At 43.8% G+C, this 20,384-nt stretch overlaps 1 protein-coding gene across 6 annotated transcripts in view; it reads right to left on the bottom strand.

The window, feature by feature from the left end:
• The window catches only part of CLEC16A (C-type lectin domain containing 16A), a 97,072-nt gene extending 77,561 nt beyond the window's left edge, over nt 1-19,511 (bottom strand). For 3 of the 6 annotated variants that reach the window (XR_014163031.1, XM_081889099.1, XM_081889102.1), the window contains exons 1-7: nt 19,215-19,510; nt 11,499-11,627; nt 10,022-10,155; nt 8,808-8,956; nt 6,486-6,591; nt 3,265-3,388; nt 535-709 (exon numbers count right to left, since the gene is read on the bottom strand). Coding sequence is in view for 4 of the 6 variants with exons in the window: in XM_081889099.1 (XP_081745225.1) it covers nt 535-709; nt 3,265-3,388; nt 6,486-6,591; nt 8,808-8,956; nt 10,022-10,155; nt 11,499-11,627; nt 19,215-19,294 (897 nt within the window). In the remaining 2 variants the exon portion in view is untranslated. Of the gene's footprint in view, nt 1-534; nt 710-3,264; nt 3,389-6,485; nt 6,592-8,807; nt 8,957-10,021; nt 10,156-11,498; nt 11,628-19,214 lie in introns of all 6 variants that reach the window. The other 3 variants (XR_014163032.1, XM_081889101.1, XM_081889100.1) reach the window with 3 other exon arrangements.
• Between the last annotated feature and the right edge of the window lie 873 nt (nt 19,512-20,384).

Here is a 20,384-nt window from a genome sequence, read left to right as displayed (position 1 = left end):
AACAACAACAAAGACACAGCGGTTTTGTAAGAAACAGTCGGCATCACCTTCCTAGCAGAGGCTTCCCAGGTATTTGCCCACAAAACAACAACATCCTCATCAGTGTGTGCTGCTGAAAAGACACCAGTGTTTCTTGGTAAAAGAGCAATCATGTCCTATCACTAATTCTGTCGCAACTGCTGCTCAGGGAAAATTGCAGATGGCTCCTAATCATTATTCCAAGAATCCATTTCTCCTTTATTTTCCTCTAAAAGCAAAAGGGTTCAAACAGGTTTCTTGTAAACAATGAGGTGATGTAACAGATATGAACCAGCAGCTCTTTCTCCAGAACAGTTACACAAGGCTAACTGTGCGAGGTTTAGCAAAGAAGAAGTAGAAGATTTCAGTTATACCTTTAGATCTAAGAGAAATGCTCTTTCAACAGAATTATTTCAGGCAGCCTTAAAGGTGCAACTGACAATTAAGTCCCTATAACACTACTTTCAACAATTAAAAGGACACCTCTCAGTTGTTAAAAGATGGTTAATGCCTTACCTTATCTTGATTTACTAATGAATACACATAGAGAGGCAGGAAAAGGCTATTCAGCAGGTGGTCTGTGAGCACCTCATTTAAGAACTCGCAGTTAATGATAAGGATATCGTTTAGGTAATGAAGATGGTCAAGGTGCTCGGCTACCAGGTCACTAAGCTTCCCCCTATTTCTGTGCCTGCAAAAGAGAGAGTTGATTGTAATAAAAACCTCTAAGTGGTTTGCAAAATAAAAACAGAACATTAGAATTATCAATAAAAGGCTGCTAAAAGCAGGTATTTAAAAACAGTCAAAAGCTAATTAGGATTATGAGACCAGGGCCCTGCGGGATCTGATTTCTTTCTGCAGGGCCTGTAAGACAGAGTTGTTCCATCTGGCCTTTGGCTTAGAATCAGTTTGATTCCCTCCTCCTCTTTCTTTTTCCTTTCTCCTCCTGTGAAGAGGCTGCATTCTAATGTTTTAATCTTCTTAAATTGTATTTTAATCAACTTGTTTTTATTATTGGTTGTTAGCCGCCCAGAGCCCAGTCTTGGCTGGGGAGGGCAGGGTATAAATACAAATTATTATTATCAATTGTCAGCTAAAAAGATAGGTGTTTTAATTCCGGCTTCTACATGTCCATATAGGTAAAGGTAAAGGTACCCCTGACCATTAGGTCCAGTCGTGACCGACTCTAGGGTTGCGGCGCTCATCTCGCTCTATGGGCCGAGGGAGCCGGCGTTTGTCCGCAGACAGCTTCCGGGTCATGTGGCCAGCATGACTAAGCCACTTCTGGTGAACCAGAGCAGCGCACAGAAACGCCGTTTACCTTCCCGCCGGAGTGGTACCTATTTATCTACTTGCACTTTGACGTGCTTTCGAACTGCTAGGTTGGCAGGAGCAGGGACCGAGCAACGGGAGCTCACCCCGTCGCGGGGATTCGAACCGCTGACCTTCTGATCAGGAAGTCCTAGGCTCTGTGGTTTAACCCACAGTGCCACCCGTGTCCCATATAGGCTTGCCTAAACAAAAATGTTTTTAGCAGGCATCAAAAAGAACACAGTGAAAGGGCCTGCCTGATGTCAAGGAAGAATTCTGCTGCCTCTTCTCACCTCTACAACCCCCAACTCTCCTGCAAAGTTTTCCACATGAAGATTGTTTAGCGCTGGGGAGAAACTGTTCCTCCACAATCAGCAGAATTAAAATTGCTCCCTTGGAGCCACCTCCATGCTTTCCTCATAAAAACCTATCGGTGCTCATCCCTACAGCTTATTCAGAAGTATATTTTTGCTCAGCAAAAGTTGAGCTCTTCCCATAAACTGTCCGTTAAGTGGAAAGTTGATTCTTGCTCACTTACCATGCCTGTGACATGCCTGAACTGCCCCTTACTTAGAATCATAGAATCACCGGGTTGGAACGAACCCAGAGGCTCATCCAGTCCAACAAAATAAAAAGAAGATGACAGGGTCCCACACGAGTTATTTCACAATTAGTAAGTATGCTGCTGGCGGTGCTTTTTATAACACATTCCGTAAGAATTTTAATGGGAGAACAAGAGATGGCTGGCTTGGACAAGTCCAAAAAAGATCTCTGTCAGCTTGACTGAATGCTTTCAAATATTTAAGATGCACCTAGCGGCAACAGAATCAAGGTGACTGTCGTAACTCCACCTATAATTGCAGCTGGTGGGAGCACAGGAACATCGAGAGCTCTCTTAATGCAAATCTTGAGTCTTGGCCCACACAGCTCAGTCCTGTTTACACTGATTGCCAGTGGCTTTCCAGTGATTCAGCCCAAAGTCTTACTCAGCTGTGCTTGGAAGTGCCAGGAACTGAACATGGGACCTTCTGCATGCAAATAATACGCTTCTACCATTGAGTGACATCCCTTTCCTCGTAAGCAGAGCTTCTCTGCAGTAGTTACTTGCCCCATGGCCAAAGGGCAAGGGCACAGAGCCTCTAGTAACCGTGCAGAGGGCCAACAGCTGCTGGGAAGAGGTTGCACTCCCTAATTTCCAGCAGGAAAATATATAATTCTGAGTCGGTGTCAGAGGGTGCTAGCTAGTGTATTGCTAGAACATTAAGGGAAATTCTGTCTGTTTGGACAGAAGGGGGAGGAGGGGGGAAAAGGACCCTGCTAAATTTGAAACAATAAAACAGAAGCTGTTCAAAGCCATTAAGCTGAAATATAAATATAGAAAGGAACTAATAAGTGTGATAAATAATAGTGATAACGATTTATATAAATGTCCCTATCCTCCTCCCTGTTCTACAAGAACAAAACTGAGACAAAGAAGGAGGAAGGCAGTTCCCACCACCTGGGCTGGTTATAATCAAGAAGGTAGGCTTTTAATTATTATTCCTTATTGAAAGACTGAAAAGTACATAATTACAAGTGCATAGGGTAAAACAAGACACAAAAAGGCAGAATGAAAAGAAAAGAAATAGTACCTATGCAGGGGGGAAACAGAAAAATAATAATTGTATACATTACCCCCACCTCCCTCCCCCCAAATACATAGTTGCAGTTAACCAGAAAGGTGGGCTTGGAGGAACAGAGATGGGGGGGGGGTGGAGCAGTGCCACATTTGTCAAAATGGAATGGCCGCTAACACCAAGCTCCCTTCTCCCCTTTCCTCCTGGGATTTTGGGTTTTTTTTTTAATGCAGATGCCAATGCATGCAGATTTAATACAATGGACGAAGCTTCCTCAGATCGGGCGACATCACAACGAGAGCTAGAAAACAGGGCTTACTCTTCATCCGTTTGCACGCAGTTATCCAGTTCAATCACATGGCTCCCAATAAACCATACGAGATTGGAGAAGTATGGGACAGCAGTTTTGTCTCGGATGTAGTGCAGCATAGGCTGGTTGTCCACTTAAGAGGGAGGGGAGAAATCTTTTAAAAGATCCATTTCGAAAAAGAAGTAAAATGCAAAGCAAATAAATTCTACTCAGAGCAGATACATTGAAATTAATGGACCTAAGTCAGTCATGTCCACTAATTTAACGGGTCCACTCTGAGTATGACTAGTATTGGATACAACCCACGAATCCCTTTCAATAAATAGGCTGGCTTTCGGTAGCAGAAGCCCAAACCAGATTTATTTCATGCCTAAGTTATCTATCACAGTTCATCATATTTTCCGTCCCTTGTGAGGTTAAACAAGTCCATTAAGGTGACATTTAAGTGATTCCTGCATTGTTCTGAAAACAGGCAGGTGAAACCAGTCATTTCTCACTTTCTAGAGAACTGGACAAAAGTACAAGAATAAAAGCAATAAGGCTGAAAGTCAAAGTGATTAGCAGACTTACATGACACTGCATTAAGGAACACAGGATCATCAGTGAAGAAAGGGAGGGAAAAAACAGACAATGGTTAACAGGGTTAGGAATTGGGATGGCGAGACATCCTCCAAAGGGCTCAGTAGCTATAAAGCACAAAGCATCTAGGCTAGAAGAGAGAGGTTAGGAGGAGATAGCAGTAGAAAACCATGCTGTGTGCATGCTACCACCTTGAGCCCACTCCCCGCCTCCCAAGTGACATGGCATGGCAGCCTCCAAACTCAACTCGGGGGCAGCGGTTGTCAGAAACTTCCTCCCTTCAGAGAACTCTTTTCCACATGGATGTATCTGCTGTGGGGTCTCTGGCACTGTTTCCCCTTTGTGCTGCTGGGAGGGGGGGTGGACTGGCTGGCTGGCTGAGGGCACTGGCCAAGTCAAAGGGATTACGGCAGCTGCTTTGCAGCACACCCTGGAACAGACACGGTTCAGCTACAGAAGAGAACCGGGAGGGAAGATCATAGAATCATAAAACTGTAGAGTTGGACGGGACCCTGAGAGTCATCTAGTCCAACCCCTTGCAATGCAGGAATCCGTAAAGGTCTATTTTCTCCATCTGCCTCCACGTTCAGGGGTCCTGTGAAAGTAACCCAAGTAGGACCAATTCAGCCAGCTAGCCCTGGGGATTATCTAATTGATTTTTGAATTTTATTGTTATTTATACTGTAAACTATTATTTTTATACTGTATCTTATGCTCTTTTTATAATTAAGTGTTTTAAAGTGTTTTAAATTTGTTGTTAGTCGCCCTGAGCCCGGTTTTTGAACTGGGAAGGGCGGGGTATAAAAATATTATTATTATATTATTATTATTATTATTATTATTATTATTATTATTACCTTCCAATGCAGGCTCTAGTTCACAAAAGTGTGTGCCACAGTGGAAGGCATGAGCCTTTAAAGAAGGGGTGGGGAAACTTTTACTGCAGCCCAGGGGCCGCATTCCCTTCTAGGCAACCTTCCAGGGGCCACACGCCAAAGACTGGAGTGTGCAGAGCAACAGGTGTAAATTTTAACTTTGTACAGTAAGCTAGTTTCTACGCCAACACCCTCTCTATCCTCCATCCAGGTAAGCAAAAGGCATTAATGGAGTTCAAGGACACAATCCAGCTGAACAAAAGCACTCAAGGAGGTTGCAAAGAGAGACTGGTGAGGAGAGAGGAGGCTATGGCTGGAGGGAGTCCAAAGGGCCAGACAGACGCTTGGGAGGGCCAAGTTTAAGGCTCTTAAACGTGCCACCGAATCATTTGCAGTTTCAGCTGCAAGGGGATTAGCAGCTGCTCCCGTCTGGAACTGTTCCACAGACGGCAAGCCCAAGAGGCTCAGTGGTTTAGACCACAGCACCACCCGCGTCCCTGATCCTCTGCTCTACAGTATTTAGGACATGTAATGCAAAGCCGGCCCGTGTCTTTATAGCTCTAACTTGATCCCGCTATGCTGTTTCTCTCAAACCGGTGGTTAAAACCTTTCCCCCAATTACAAAACCTGCCTTTTACTACACATCAGCTGTTCTTTTTTCCTTCCTCAAATATCTTCTGGTGAACTTGGGAACATGTGCAATTTACATATATAGCGCATATGGGGCAACTGCAGTACTTCTAAGAAGGAATTTCTAGTGATGTTAACTGCTAGAGCTCAAACTAAAAATAGCCAGCTTAATTCTTGAAGAGTTTCCCGAAAGGTGGGGAAAGGGAAGACCTAGAGAAATGCAGGTGCAAGACCAGAAGAGATACAGGATTGAAATCTCCAGAGGGGCTTGGAAGTTATTTCACATTGTTCAAATCTTTATGCAGGAACTGCAGAGATGCATCAATTTGCAGACTTAAATGTCAGTAAAATGCTCTGTATTGCTGATGCAACAGCGTCAAAGAAAAAAACAAACCCAGGATCTACTGAGGTATTTCGGACATTCAGGGTCTTAAATGTATCCTTCAGCATGTTAGCATTTTATTTTATTATTGGTATCCAAAGATGGGAGGAAGTAGCTTGGGGGGGCAGCCCTAAGTGCTCCCCCTGCCCTTTGGCTTGATTCTTTGGAACTTGATTGTGGGACCTCAATAGGCAAGTTAGCGCATTCAAAATGAATTCCTGATTCATGGGTCCCTCTCAGATTCAAGCATCTTTTATGACTTTGCAAGGATAAACATGGCTCATATTTCCCGAGACAGGAAATATTTTGCTCAATTCTATTCTACGGCACACTGACATTTTCTTCACTGATGAACAAAGGAAGAGAGACACGCAACATTCAAAGAAAGAGATTTTGATCATGCAACTTAACGTTCCCCATTTGCACAACGATTTGCACATTCTTCAGCATGTATCATGCATGCATGATCTTGCAAAGAATGACCTCTGGTGGCACTTACAGTGTATTTCTCTTACAGGCACAACTTCTAAAGAACCCTTTAAATACTTTTCACTGCTGAGACACTATTCTGGAGAACTCTTCTTTTAGAGATGAAAGTTTTAAAAGTGGCAAAACTCATAGTTTTGCTCTCTCTCTCTCTCGTTTAGTAAACCTGTCAAACTGTTAAGTCTTATTTTCACCTTTGCATTTAAGCCTCACTATTTACAAAAAAATTGTCACCCAAGTACTAGCTGTTCTAAGGCTACAGGTTTAGGAAAACCTACCTTTGTAGACGTTTAAAGTTATCGTTCTAACAGCAATCCTGACCATGCTTTCTGGGTGGTTGAAGAATTTAATGGCTTCAGTGTACAGGGCAAAATCATTTGTGTGCTGAAAGAGAAGACAGTTAAGTCCAAGGAATTAATTTGTTTTACGCATTTGTATCCTGTCCCTCAATACAAATGTAAATTGTTTTAAACTCTTTTCAACATTGTGTTTCGATGTTGCAACCTGCCCTGGGATCTTAGGGCAAAGGGCGGGTCATAAATAATGATAATTTCCAGATTACCGTATTTTTCCGAGGATAAGACAAGCTTTTTTGACTCAAAAATGAGGTTCAAAATTTAGGCTCGTCTTATACACGGGTAGTGCTGAGGGGGGCATCTCTCCCTCCCCCAACAATCAAGTGGCCATTTGCCGCTTAAAAACTCAGGCTCACGCTTCGTTCTGGCGGGTGAGCGGTTTTCGGCATTGGCCACTTGATTTTTTTTTGGGGGGGGGATCCCGAAAATCACTCACCCGCCAGAAAGTAGCACATAGCCGCTTGCACTGCAGCTGCCTGATCACCTCCATTTATCATGCTGGCAGCGATCGGGGAGCTGATAGGTGATTTCAGTAACGCAAGCGGAACCAAAAGGTTGTGGTGGGGAGAGATTGATTGAGTGGTTCCCAGCATCCCCTGACAGAGACCCCTGGTGATCTGAAGGCGCTCCCTGCGGAGAGGCGAAAGTTTGGGAGGAAGGCACAAGCCTGAATGGTACAGTGGCTGTAAGCAGGGTCCTTTGCCCTGACCAGGACAGGCATGGAGCTGTCCCTTTAAGGAGGAGGGTGCCTGGCTGTTTCGTGCTCTCTCTCCAGGCCTGATCAGCCACTTCCCTTCGCCAGGATCCATCGGCTGGTTGGGCTGCCAGCCATGGGAAGCCAGTGCAGCCCCTCCACGGCCATGCTCCGGCTAGAGCGGCCACGTGCTCTGCCCCGGCGGACTGCCGCAGGTCCTCCCCAAAAGCTCAACCCCCCTATTTTCTAAATTTTGAGGCCCCCAAAATAGGGGACGTCTTATACAAGGGTGCTTCTTGAAGACGGAAAAATACGGTAGCTAACATAATAAGGTGCAGCTGATGAACAATAAATGGTAACAGCAACACTCAGGAGCGCAAGACATTGAGCAGCTTTAAAAAAAAAAAACAGAAAGTGAAAAATCAATGGTTTTTATCATACAAAAAATACAACCCTTCCTCTCTAGCCCCTCAGCAAAACTCATGTACAGTCCCAACCATTTGGGCTTCAAAGCACAGTGCCACCTGATGTGTAAGATGATCAGGTGACTTGACAGGTGGGAAGCACTGCTCACCCGTGCAAGTTTGGTCCAACAAGGGACAGGGCAATAATTATCTAGCCCACTGGCCAGAGAAGATTCCCCATGCCTGCAATAAAGACAGGCTTGCAAAGTTATATTTGCTGAGTGAAAGCAGCTGTAGCTAATGATCAACATGTTGCCTCTTCCACAGAAAAACAAACAAATAACTATGTTAAGATGGAGACATTTAATCTAATGCCAAGTCAGACTGCTTAAGCTCTGGTGCCCTCTCCTGGTAAGAAGCAGATAAAGGACAAAGAAAAGCAGGAAAAAATTTCATTCCATGGCAACACTGCCAAAGAAGTGTCTCGTGGGACAGATCTTTGCTCAAGTCCAAGGAGACAGCTCCTAATGTCCACAGTCTCTTGGGCAGTAGTACTGGGTCTAAAGACCATCAACAGTACAGGGCTAGATCAGGACTGGGGAAACCTGCGGCCGTCTAAAGTTATTGGATTTCAAATTCCATCGGGCCCAACCACCAACACCAATGGCCAGAGATAATACGAGTTGGAACACAGCAACATCTGGGGGACTAAGATTCCCAGCCCTAGGTTAGACTGACCCTTGACTAGCTAGGCTGCAGTTAATTTAAATCTGCATATGTTTTTCCAAGTGAAGTATAGCTAAGTCGCATACTCATGTTCTATTTTGTGTTGCCATGTAAATATTTTCATATATTGCTCCCTATTTCTCCCTTCCCCAAGAATCATTCAGGTATAATATGCTGGTGATTTCTCTTTGTTGCTACTACACTTACATCTTTCACAAAGTGAAAAGCATTCATGAGTATTTTGCAGGGCTATTTAAAATAAACCCTTCTAAACAGATCTTAGCTTCTTGACTCAGGCCTGGTCACCACCCTCTTGGCTGCAGGGCCAATTTAAGAACCTCATTTTCACCACCCACATTTCATAGATCCACTGCAGCCGCAACTTTTTATTTTCAAGTTGAAAGGGGTTCCTCTGCCTACCTCATTGTAAAAGAAATGAACCGTGTGGTTGTTGAGCTTCAGAGAAAGCGTTTTCAGGAACGAAATGTAGTATGCCATAATCTCTTCATCCGAGAAGTCAAATTTGTGCACAATGATAGAATTTACGTAGTTGTTGGAAAGCAAATAGTCTGGGAAGGGGGGGGAACATATTCATAATCAGTACAAACATTATAAATTGCACAAAAATGAAAAGATTCACACAAATTGTTCTACTAAGAATGTTTCCAAAAATTATTCCAGCATCCGATTAGAACAGCCTCTGCCAACATGGTGCCCTCAAGATGTTCAGCCCCAGTCAATATAACCATGTGGTCTGTGGTGGATGGAAGTTACAATTCAGAAACATCTGGAGGGCACCAAGTTCAGAAAGGCTGGATTAAAGAGAAGCCAGACAGCAACAATGGGAACAATAAAAAAATCAATCTGCTAGAAGCACATTCAAAAGTCTGCACATGAGTTTTTGATGCCATCTTGCTTCTTCATCCCCCTCTAATTTTAGATTCTTATCTAGACTTCAACCTAGTAGCAGATCCCTTTTAAAGGGAAGACATAGCAAATAATATGCCTCAACTCCCTAATAGCATACTTTTCTCCAATGTAAGGAGCAGCCTTTGTTGCATACACCAACTTTTAAATGCTTCTTTCACACGACTCCTTCCCAGTTCCATGTGTCTCTATTCCATTTCCCCGCCTACCTCCTCAGAACGAAGGCTTCTTTTTTACTGCTCTAAACAAACAGGTGTCTATTTATTTATTTGGACCACAGGAACCTAGAAGACCTATGAAAACCAAGTTATATTTTTCAGATTTAGAATGGGTAGGGAGGAGGTGAAGGAGGTGAAATGTGTGGCCCAATAAACTGTCAGGGAGAGCAATTTAATAATATTAAGTCAGCCAGAGCCATTTCCATAGGATTACGGCTATGGATTACTCCATGCCTTGGTTGCCATCCCTATCTCAACCCTAATTAGGGCCCTAATTTGCAGCCCAGGTGACAGACAACAACCATCCAGTTCAAGCTGCAAACTCATAATCTTCAGAACAGCCAAGTAGCACCTTCCTGACCTGGGAAAATGGACCCTTAGCCCTCTCCTCCCATCCCACTTGAGAAAGGCAGGCAGCAAAGGTTTAGTACTGCAAAACCAAAACTACGCTTATTTTGTTAAAGGCAACATGGAGGCATGCATACTTACAGAGAGACGTTTCATGACTAATGTTCTCGAAAAGGATGTTCAAGGTCTGCAGGAGCTGCACACACACGTAACGGCCAGACTTCTGACGCAGAATGTTCAGAAAGAACACAAACACGTTCTTCTCCAAGAAAAAACTAGAACAACATTGAAATTTGTTACTGATTTGTTTGCTGTTTGTTACATGAAGGAAATCAATCAATCCTTAAAAAGATTATTGCAAAACCTTTCGGCTGCAGTTACTAGGGAGCAAGTCCTGTTTAAAACTGTGGGACCATTGCTGGTGTTGAACCATGGCCATTGTGTTAAGGAACTTTTTTCCACTTTTTTTTTTTTTGAATGGGAAAAATAAGTAAAGATTTTTAAATAGGTTCTATGTTATATTATGGGCTGGAAACTGGAGGCCAGCGAGTCATCACAGGCACAGGGAATTGGTCTTTGGCTCCAGGAGATGCCATGTGGTAAAATTGACTGGTAAATGTCAAGCCACTTAGCTGTCTGTAAAACAGGCAATGGTACACCATCTGCATGGAGCAAAAGTTTTACTACTTTGAGGTAAGGATGAGTTTAGGGCAATGCTAAAGAGTTCTGTAGTACACAAAAACAGATGCAAAACATAGAGCAGAACCACCAGAAAGAAGCAGAGCCTACTAAGGCCTGGTTTGCATGCCACACTAAACTATCATTTAAAGTAAATTGTGGTTTAACACAAATGAGCAGCATGCTAGTGAACGCTGCTCAGTAGTGCAATTTGCTCCTGCCTTTGCCACAATGGGGTAAAACAAAAGGCTTAGTGTTTCATGTGAACCAGCAATTGTGTTTTTTTCTCCAAATGCAATACTGTTGGAAGCCAAGGTTTGTTCAACACAATCAGCCAGTTCTCTGGTTTATTCCTCCCAGTGTGGCAAGCACATGAATGGAAGAGGAACAAATAAGGCAATATTAAGTAGTGTGCATAAACACACTGAAAATTCCTAGTAAACCATAGTTTAAATTTAAACTATGATTTAACACTGCGTGTGAACCAGGCCAATACTATAAGTCCATAGCAGCTTAGAAAATGTATGAGGTACCAATGAGAAACTACCTATTTTGTGATCAATTTGAGGCTGCAGCTCTCAATGCAGCCTGCAGCTCACTAAACCACAATGGGACTTCTTAAACCAGACAATGAGAACCTGTGGCCATGCTGGCTGGGGCTACTGAGAGCTGGAGGTCATCAACATCTGAAGGGCCATAGGTTCCCCCACCTGTGTAGAAGTAAACACAGCATTGGGCTGCACATCACTGATTTAAATCAAGCTATGATGGTTGCAGTCCAACATGGGCTTACTTGGGATTTAGCACCACTGACTTTCTGAGTTCGCATAGGTAGGATTTACACCCCCATTTTACTTCTTCCCTTGCATCAGTGGCGTATCAGCTTATATTTCATACTGTTATATTCTATATTCAAAAGCAAACACTTAAAAGCTCTTACTCAAACACTGAACTGTCATTTTGGTCTCCCCATATTAGGATCTCAGTTATAGATCGAATAGTCTCCACCAACAGGTTGCGGTTGTGTTCAGTCACAGTGGTATTTTTGGTCAGAACATGATACATATACCTGAAAGACAAGCAAACAAGAAAAAAGATATGAAAACACTGATTGCAACAAGCGTGTTGAAGTGCGGCCATTTGAAATGGCTCTGCTACTTTACTTGCAAATGAACAAAGGCACTCCCTGTGCTTTGGGGATTTCAATTTGCATCTGGCCATGCTGGCTGGACTTGATGGGAGATGTAGTTCAGCAACATCCAGAGGGCTGAAGGTTCTCCACCCGTTTATGAAACACTATTTTGCAAAAACAATTGCACATCCTGTTTTAAGGTGGTTTCCAGGTGGAAAGAGCAGCCCATTTCCAGCAAATAAAAATTAACAATAACTGATACAACACCAGCTATTAAACTACACTAAATATGATACAAACATTCTACTTTTGGGGAGCCTGTCCCATACATACTTGTCTGCCAAAGCATTGCGCTTTCAAAGCCTGCTCTCACAGCAACAGGTCCCATATAATGGACCACACCAACCACAGTATGGTTTTCCAATCACAATTCAGATGTTGATTGTGCCCTAAAGACTCAAGAAATCTGCACTCCATGCTTTGGCAAATCTATTCCAGGCAAAAAGTGTTATTTAGGAGGATGACTACACAACATGCCAATCTTTTTAATTTAGAAAATCAGTTCCAGTATTTCATATGACAAATATTTCATATGACAAAGAGAACTACACCAGATGATTCTACTTATACAGATTTAACCACACCTCCTGGAACACTAACCATGACACTATTTTTAGCCCTTTTCATTTCTGTGGAACTTCTAATCCACTTTATTACAAAGATACAGACTACATTTCTTACACAAGTTCCAAGCTTCCATTGCTGAGACACTGAACAAAATCATAAATTAGATTTATCCAAAGCCTTAGTAAATCTTATAGGTATGTAGATTTTGACAGATAGATCAGGCCAAGGATGTACAGTTGTACCTCGGGTTAAGTACTTAATTCGTTCCGGAGGTTCCTTCTTAACCTGAAACTGTTCTTAACCTGAAGCACCACTTTAGCTAATGGGGCCTCCCATTGCCTCCGCACCGCCGGAGCGCGATTTCTGTTCTCATCCTGAAGCAAAGTTCTTAACCCAAGGTACTATTTCTGGGTTAGCAGAGTCTGTAACCTGAAGCGTATGTAACCCGAGGTACCACTGTACCTGGCCCGGTATCCTATTTCTATAGCGGCTAGGCAGATGCTTCTGGGAAGCTCGCAGGCAGGACATGGCTTTTCCCCTTTGTTTGTCCTCAGCATCTGAGATGCAAAGTATGCCGCCTCTGAACATGGAAAGTTCCACTCAGCTATCATGACAAATCTGTCCAGTCCTTTTCAAAGCTTTCAAAGTTGGTACCCATCCCTACATCTCAAAGACAGTGGAGCTTATTCTCTCTTGTGAGAAGTGCTTCCAATTGTCTACGACCAGTTCAATTATTATTTTTTTAGGCTGCTTCAATACACTGGTGCAGCCAGCCATAGCTATCTGGGAACCAGTCAGTCGACTCTGATGAATCAAGGAGCACCTTAAACAAACAACTGCACTAGGAGTTATTTAAAAGGCTTGTGAAGAACTTCTCCTGCATCAAGATAATACGAGGCTGCAATCCCCAGGCATATTTTCTTAGTGGTAAACCCCAGTGAATCAATGCCTATGTAAAGGAGACTCACAAGATTGCCGGGGAAGTCTTTCACCCTCACTAAGGCCTTAGAAAAGGGATATGGGTTGAGACTCTTTTTTCACAGAGAAAGAAAACTGAGGCCAAGAGTCAACAATGTGCCCAGCACAATTTTGTGTCAGAATTGTTTTCTGAATCTTGTCTAGAAAGAAATAGCTCATAGCCTCACATGCCCAAACTCTGCACCCACACCATCAATCCACATGTGCTCATCCTCCTTATTTTCACCCTACAGGACTCTCGGTGGCTTTTCAGCTTCTACAACACTCACAATCAAGTATGAGTCTCACCATGCCAGGTGACTAAACTCTACAGTCCTAAACAAAGACATACACAAATATTCTATACTGAACACCACATACAACCCATGCTAAACAGAACCCTCATGATCACAGATGGTCAAATCCTGGATATATCTTTTCCTCCTGAGTGCACACCAGACCACACCACATACACAAGGCACCAATCTCCTTATCCCCACTGGACCGAACCTGGAAATCCACACACAGATTTCATGTAGATGACAATTCAGCAAAGCCACTTTTAGATAGGTTCTAAGGCCTATCAAGATGGAATTGGTTTCAAAAATTGGCATGTCAAAAGAGACAGGAGCTCAAAAGTAAACACTTCATCATCTGTCTCCACTTTGGAATCCAGTAGTATGACTGACACCACCTTGACTCCCAGAACGTGGAGGGGAGTCCATTTCTGTAGGCACCAAAACAACTAAATAATTTCAAGTTGCTTCTGTTTTGTCAGCTGCTTTTTTTAAAAAACAAACAGGCTATTATATGTAATATACTGTGTGTGTGTGTGTGTGTGTGTGTGTACACACACAAACAGAAGTACGCCTACCACCTTCATGACACAGCTTTTGGGGAATGCTGAAGAAGCACCTCTTTACCTTGGCTTCTGACATTCGAGATGCATAGGTATTTTTAGGGCCCACTTTATTTCTGTGGTTGCAAGTTGTTTTAAACTGTTTTTAATGTTGTGTTTTAATTGTTGCGACCTGCCCTGGGACCTTAAAGTGAAGGGCAGGAAATAAATTAATAATAATAATATGAAGTATTTATGTAGAGTGAAAGAGAGAGTTTGTGTCTGCACGCACACACTTGCCTATCAATATAACAACAGTCCAGGAGAATGCACACATCTATGTATGTGTGCCCATAATTGCACACACCATTCCTTGGTTTGTGGTTGTTATTCCTGGTAGGGTTTTACCAGATTGACATATTGCTATTTTTGTCTTAAGCTAATTTTGTAAGCTGCCTATTATGGGGTTTTTTTTAATTCTAAAGGGGGGGGAATCATTTAAATACAAATGAACATACAAAGTGTCAACATATTGCCTACATATCACAGAGCGTGTAAATAAACAACCAGCGAGGTGAGAGACTTAACATTGTTTAGTTAGATGTATGTATTACACCAACACCCACCACAAATAAAAGGAAACAAACATCAGAACAAGCCTGTCACATGCACAAGGTCATCATGAAGCGTGCACATACACACTCCTGTCTCACATGCAACATTATAATTACATTTAATGAAACATGCATCCTTGTCTCTATTTCCCGTCTCCTCCCTCTGCCTTGTGTCAAATTTTAAACTGGAAGGTTCTCATGGCACTGGCTTGTTGTTTGGTACTGAAGTAGAACTCTTAACATTTCTCAATTTACCCTTGCCTCCACCTCCATCCCTGAAGACTCATCTCCCCCGTAGCTGTTTTTAGGTCAGTGAGATGCCCTCTCCTACTTTGTAAAGTGCTGTGAAAATGGATGGTAGAGTCAACCCATAGAAGTTAACAGGCCTAATTAACTTGGGTCCATTAATTTCAGTGGGTCTGCTCTGCTCTGAGTAGGACTTAGCTGGATGCAATACAATTATGTTCATTACATTACTATCCCAGCTTTCCTCCCAGGATCTGAAGACTGGATATATAGCTGGATCCTCTCCCTTTTTCCCCCTTGCGACAACCCTGCAAGGTAGGTTAAGCTGAATTAAGAGTGACTGGATGAAGGTCACCAAGTGAGGTTCGTGACTGAATGGGGATTTAAACCAGTCTCCCCAACACTTTAACCACTACACATGTGTGTATGTGTGTACAGTGGTACCTCGGGTTAAGTACTTAATTCGTTCTGGAGGTCCGTTCTTAACCTGAAACTGTTCTTAACCTGAAGCACCACTTTAGCTAATGGGGCCTTCTGCTGCCGCCGGAGTGCAATTTCTGTTCTCATCCTGAAGCAAAGTTCTTAACCCGAGGTACTATTTCTGGATTAGTGGAGTCTGTACCCTGAAACATATGTAACCTGAGGTATCACTGTATATATACATATATACAAACATGCAAATATATGTGTACATGCACGCGCACACGCACACACACACACACATACAATATGTGTGGTGTTCTCAACACAAAACAGTAAACTGTATTCTACTTTCCTTATTCAAAAAAAGTTACATACTAGAATCCAATGGGGGACATTCAGTTAAGCTAAACATTGGAAGATTTAGGGCAGACAAAAGTTAGTTCTTCTTCACATGGTACATAAACTATGGAATTCTCTCCCACAAGATATGGTGAGGGATACCAACTTAGATGGCTTAAAAGAGGATTAGAGAAGGCTATCAGTCATGATAGCCATATAATCTCTCCAGTATCAGAAGTGGTGCACCTCTCCATGTTAGACACATTATGCAGGTCCAATTGTGACCCTGTGGAGATCTCTGGATGCCAGGTTGGTGACTGACTGACCTCTCCATCTGGCTGGGCTTCCAGCTTCCTAAAGCAGGTAAGAGGAGCTTATTTATTGCATTTAGATCCCACCTTTTCCTTTCATCCCCCTCCTCAGTTAATCCCTACAACGACCCTGTGAGGTAGGTTAAGAGGCTGTGACTGACTCCAAGGTCACCCAAGTCATTACTGGGCAAGGATTTGAGCCTTGATCTCCCAAGTCCTACTCTAACACCAAATCGCTGGCTTCCTAGAGTACTTCTGCTATGTGGCAGCTCTATAAATTAAATAGGTAAATAAATATGAGGAAAGCAAAATATTTCTCAGGTTCTACTTGTGGGTTTCCCACAGGCCACTGTGAGAAAAGGACACTGGGTGAGATGGGTCACTGATCTGACGGGCACCTTTCCTTTAACATCATTCATATTATTTTTGCCTCTGCAGAATACAGTACTGGCAATTGGACTGGCAACCTGTGCTGTGTTTAACTGAATTGGCTGCTGGCGTTTTAATTTGCAACTGGCTAAGATGCACTTTATGCTGGATCTTGCCTATTGCTGGGTTGGTTTTATTGAGCTGTTGCATGGTTTCCTTTTAATTTGGCCTCCTTTACTGTGTACATCATCAAGAGAATTTGATTTTTAATCAGGCACCTCATAAACCTAATACAAATCATGTCACTCCAGTCAGTCCATCCACCCATAAGAGCGCAAGAAGAGCCCGCTGGATCAGGCCAGAAGTGCATTTAGTTCAGAACTCTGCTCTCACAGTGGCCAACCAGATGCCCCTGGGAAGATAGCAGGAAGAACCTGAACACAACAGCACTCTCTCTATCTTCCCAGCAAGTGGCATTAAGGACTCGTCCATACCTTGGTTTAATGTAGATTGTGCCTCCTTTAATTCCCACCCACCCCATCCATGAGGCTTTCTCCTCCAACAACGGCTGTCCCATACTTTCTCTTCCCCAAATCTGTCCCATACTTTCTCTTCCCCAAATCTGGAGATTCTCTATGCAGTTGATGCAGCTCTTCTATTTGGATTAACAAAACATAGGGCAATCTCCAGATTTAGGGAGCAGAAATCGCGGGACAGCCATTGTTGGAGGAGAAAGCCTCATGCACAAGGGGGAATGAAAGGAGGCACTTAGGGGTCTACAATGCATTAAGCTGAGGTATGGATGGGCTCTGAGGGCAGGCAGATTGATCACCTTGTCCACCATGAATTTGGTTAATCCTCTTTCAAAACGTTCTAAGTTGGTGACTGCCACTGCCTCCTGTGGAAATGGGTTCCATAGTTAAACTATGTGCTATGTGAAGAAGTTCTTTGTATATCTGCCTTGAATCTTCCATCATTCAGCTCCACTGGATTTCCACAAGTTATAACGTGACTGGAGATCGAGAAAAACTGTTCTCTATCCACTATCTCCATGCCATGCATGATTTATACCATCATCATATAGCCCTTCCTTACTCACTTTCTCCCAAGGTAAAAAAAAGGAGCCCCCAATACAACTTTTTCCTTCAGCAGGCCTCTTCTACACCCATGGATAGTAGTAGCTAGAGCTCACCCACTCAGTCATGAAGCTCAAGAGTGAGATCTCAGCCTAACCTACCTCACAAGCTTGTTGTTGTGAGGATAAAATGAAGAGGGGAGAAAAGACCCTATGTACTCCACCTTCAGCTCCTTGGAGAAAAAGGTGGGAATAATGCAATACATATTTACCTATATTAAACATAACATATACAGGATATACTAGCACTGACACAAATTTATGTACATGCTATCTGAATGGATTCATTATCTGCTATTTTTAAAATCTTTTATATCTGATTTTGTATCCGTAGAAGCCAAATGAATGCTTTAAATCCTATTTGTATTCTAGAGGTTTATCTTTGCCAGGTGCTTTTACATGTAAGAATTTGTGTTGATATTGTTAATGGTCAAAGGCTACAAATACTAATAAAAGGTGACTTACATACGCATTGCACATTACTCTCTCTCATTACTTCCTCAAGTGTCCTCTCTCTCACATACAAAAATATTTATACAGAAAGATATGTTATATATATATACAAGACCACTGGGTGCAACTTTGGGGGTCATTCACCACATACACCACCTTGAGGTAGTTGGGAGAAACGGGATATTAAATGCAATAAACAAACAAATATATAAACATGGACACAGGTCCTGCCGTCTGAAAACAATGTGCTGTCAGAGAATTGCTCCTCAGGTGAGCGTTTGCATAACTGATTCCTATGTGGAAATTTCCAACAAGTTCCCAACCAACACAACCTTGACTTCAAAAGGATCAGGGTGTGTGGAACCCAGGGAAACCTCAGAAGAAGAAGAATAGCAGGCAAGTGGAAAAAAACGCTTGCCCCACTTGTCTGATCTCCCTCCCTGGCCAACCAGCTGCCAGAAACGCGAACACAAAACAGCGAAGTTCACTTATAAGGCTGCTCATGGAATCGCAGAATCCTGGAGTGGGAAGGGGACCCTCTGGGGGGTCATCTCACTGTATAATCTGTGTAATTCACTGTATACAAGTTGTACAAGTGACAATAAAATCCTCACCCCCCACATTGCAGGAACCGTGCTTGTGCACACCGTCAGTGCTGGATTTACATACAGTATAAGCTAAACAAGCTATAGCTTAGGGCCCCACTCTCTTGGGGGCCCCGAAAAAAATTTAAAGGGAAAAAACTGGATGTACATTTCCAAACTATAAGTTAAAGGACAAATAAAATAAAACCTACATACAGCAACAGCGTTGCCTGTTGCGTAGGCTCCTATTTGTTATGTGCAAATGGCTTGAGATACCTATTAGGTCCATCAATTACCATGGGGCATATATTCAACCCAAAAACCAGCGGCATTTTGTTGTTGACAAAGGACAGCTGGACATATAAAGGGCCCCATTGCCTTCAGTCGCTTAGGGCCTCATGAAACCTAAACCCGGCCCTGCACACAGTCGGGATATCTGAATTCTGGGAACTGCTGGGCTTCGTATAAGTGAGGACCTTTTGGGGAGCGGGTCCCGCGTGAGAGGAGCCCCAGAGGCAGTTGGGAGGCGAGTGGGGGAGGGGCGTCCACCTGAGCCCACCTGCCTGGAGGCCCCTCCCCCCTCCGGCATATGATTCCCTCACAGCCTTCTCCCGCCCTGAACACTCACTTGAGGTGGTCGAGCGAGTGGATGTTCCGCGAGGCCTTGCCGTGCCCGCCGCCTCCCCAGCTGCGCGACCGCCCGAACATCCTGAGGGGAGAAAAACGGAGCGAGGGCCGCGCTCGGAGACTCTCTCTCGCTCTCAGCTCGCTACCGCCTCACGGCCTCGGCTGCCGCCGTCGCCGCCTCATCCTCCTTCTCAGCCGCCGCCATCCTCTTCCTCCTCTTCCTCTCAGGCGGAAGGAGTCCCAGCGCCCTCCCCGCCCCCACGCCCGCGCGCGCACCCTCGGACATTCCGCCCCGGCGGAGGCGACGGCACAGACCCGGCAGCGGAGCCGCGGCGCGGGGCACGCCGGGAAAAGTAGTTTCCCTCAGCCCGTGTCTACCCTCGCCACGGCATATGTAGAAGGAGGGCCAGAGGACTGCGAGTCCCAGCGTGCCCCGCGCGGAGGTGGGGAGAACCCGGAAATGGGAGGGAGGGGCGAGGAAGGGTTGCGTCCCCGGCGCAGGGCAGGGGGCGGGTCTTTGTGACCTGCGTGAGGGGCGGGGCCTTTAAGGCAGGTGAGGGAGGGGCGGAGGAGAGTTCTTCCCCCATAGGAAATGAATTGTTAGCGGTGCGATTCTCTGGAAATAATTCGGAATTAATTCGGAAAGCAATGTAGTGGTTTTATTTGGAATGATTCGCAATTGGTAATGCAAGAATACCCTTCTTTGCTTTGATTTGGAGGGAGACGCTTAATCGTTGAGCAAAAGATTCCTGCATCGCAAGGACTAGATCAGGCATAGGCAAACTCGGCCTCCAGATTTTTTGAGACTACAATTCCCATCATCCCTGACCACTGGCCCTGTTAGCCTAGGGATGATGGGAGTTGTAGTCCGAAAACATCTGGAGGGCCGAGTTTGCCTATGCCTGGACTAGAAGACCCTGGGGTCCCTTTCAGCTCTACGACATAAATAGCGGTTAGGTTGAATTTGGGAAATAAAATAATATATGGGACAGGAAAGGATATAAAAATTCTTATAGAATAGTAATACTGTATATTGTAACCAGAATAGAAGTTCAAAAGGGGATGTAAATGTATTTTTAGTATTGTAATAATTATTATTATTTCTTATTGGTAGAAGGCAATGTTAATTTAGGCTTCTTCGTTTTGCTGTCTGTATAATTTTCTTAAGTCA

The sequence above is a fragment of the Podarcis melisellensis genome, assembly GCF_964234715.1.
Source record: "Podarcis melisellensis genome assembly, chromosome: 14".
In the NCBI taxonomy this organism is placed as follows: Eukaryota; Metazoa; Chordata; class Lepidosauria; order Squamata; family Lacertidae; genus Podarcis; species Podarcis melisellensis.
This window is presented reverse-complemented; position numbering and strand designations above follow the sequence as displayed.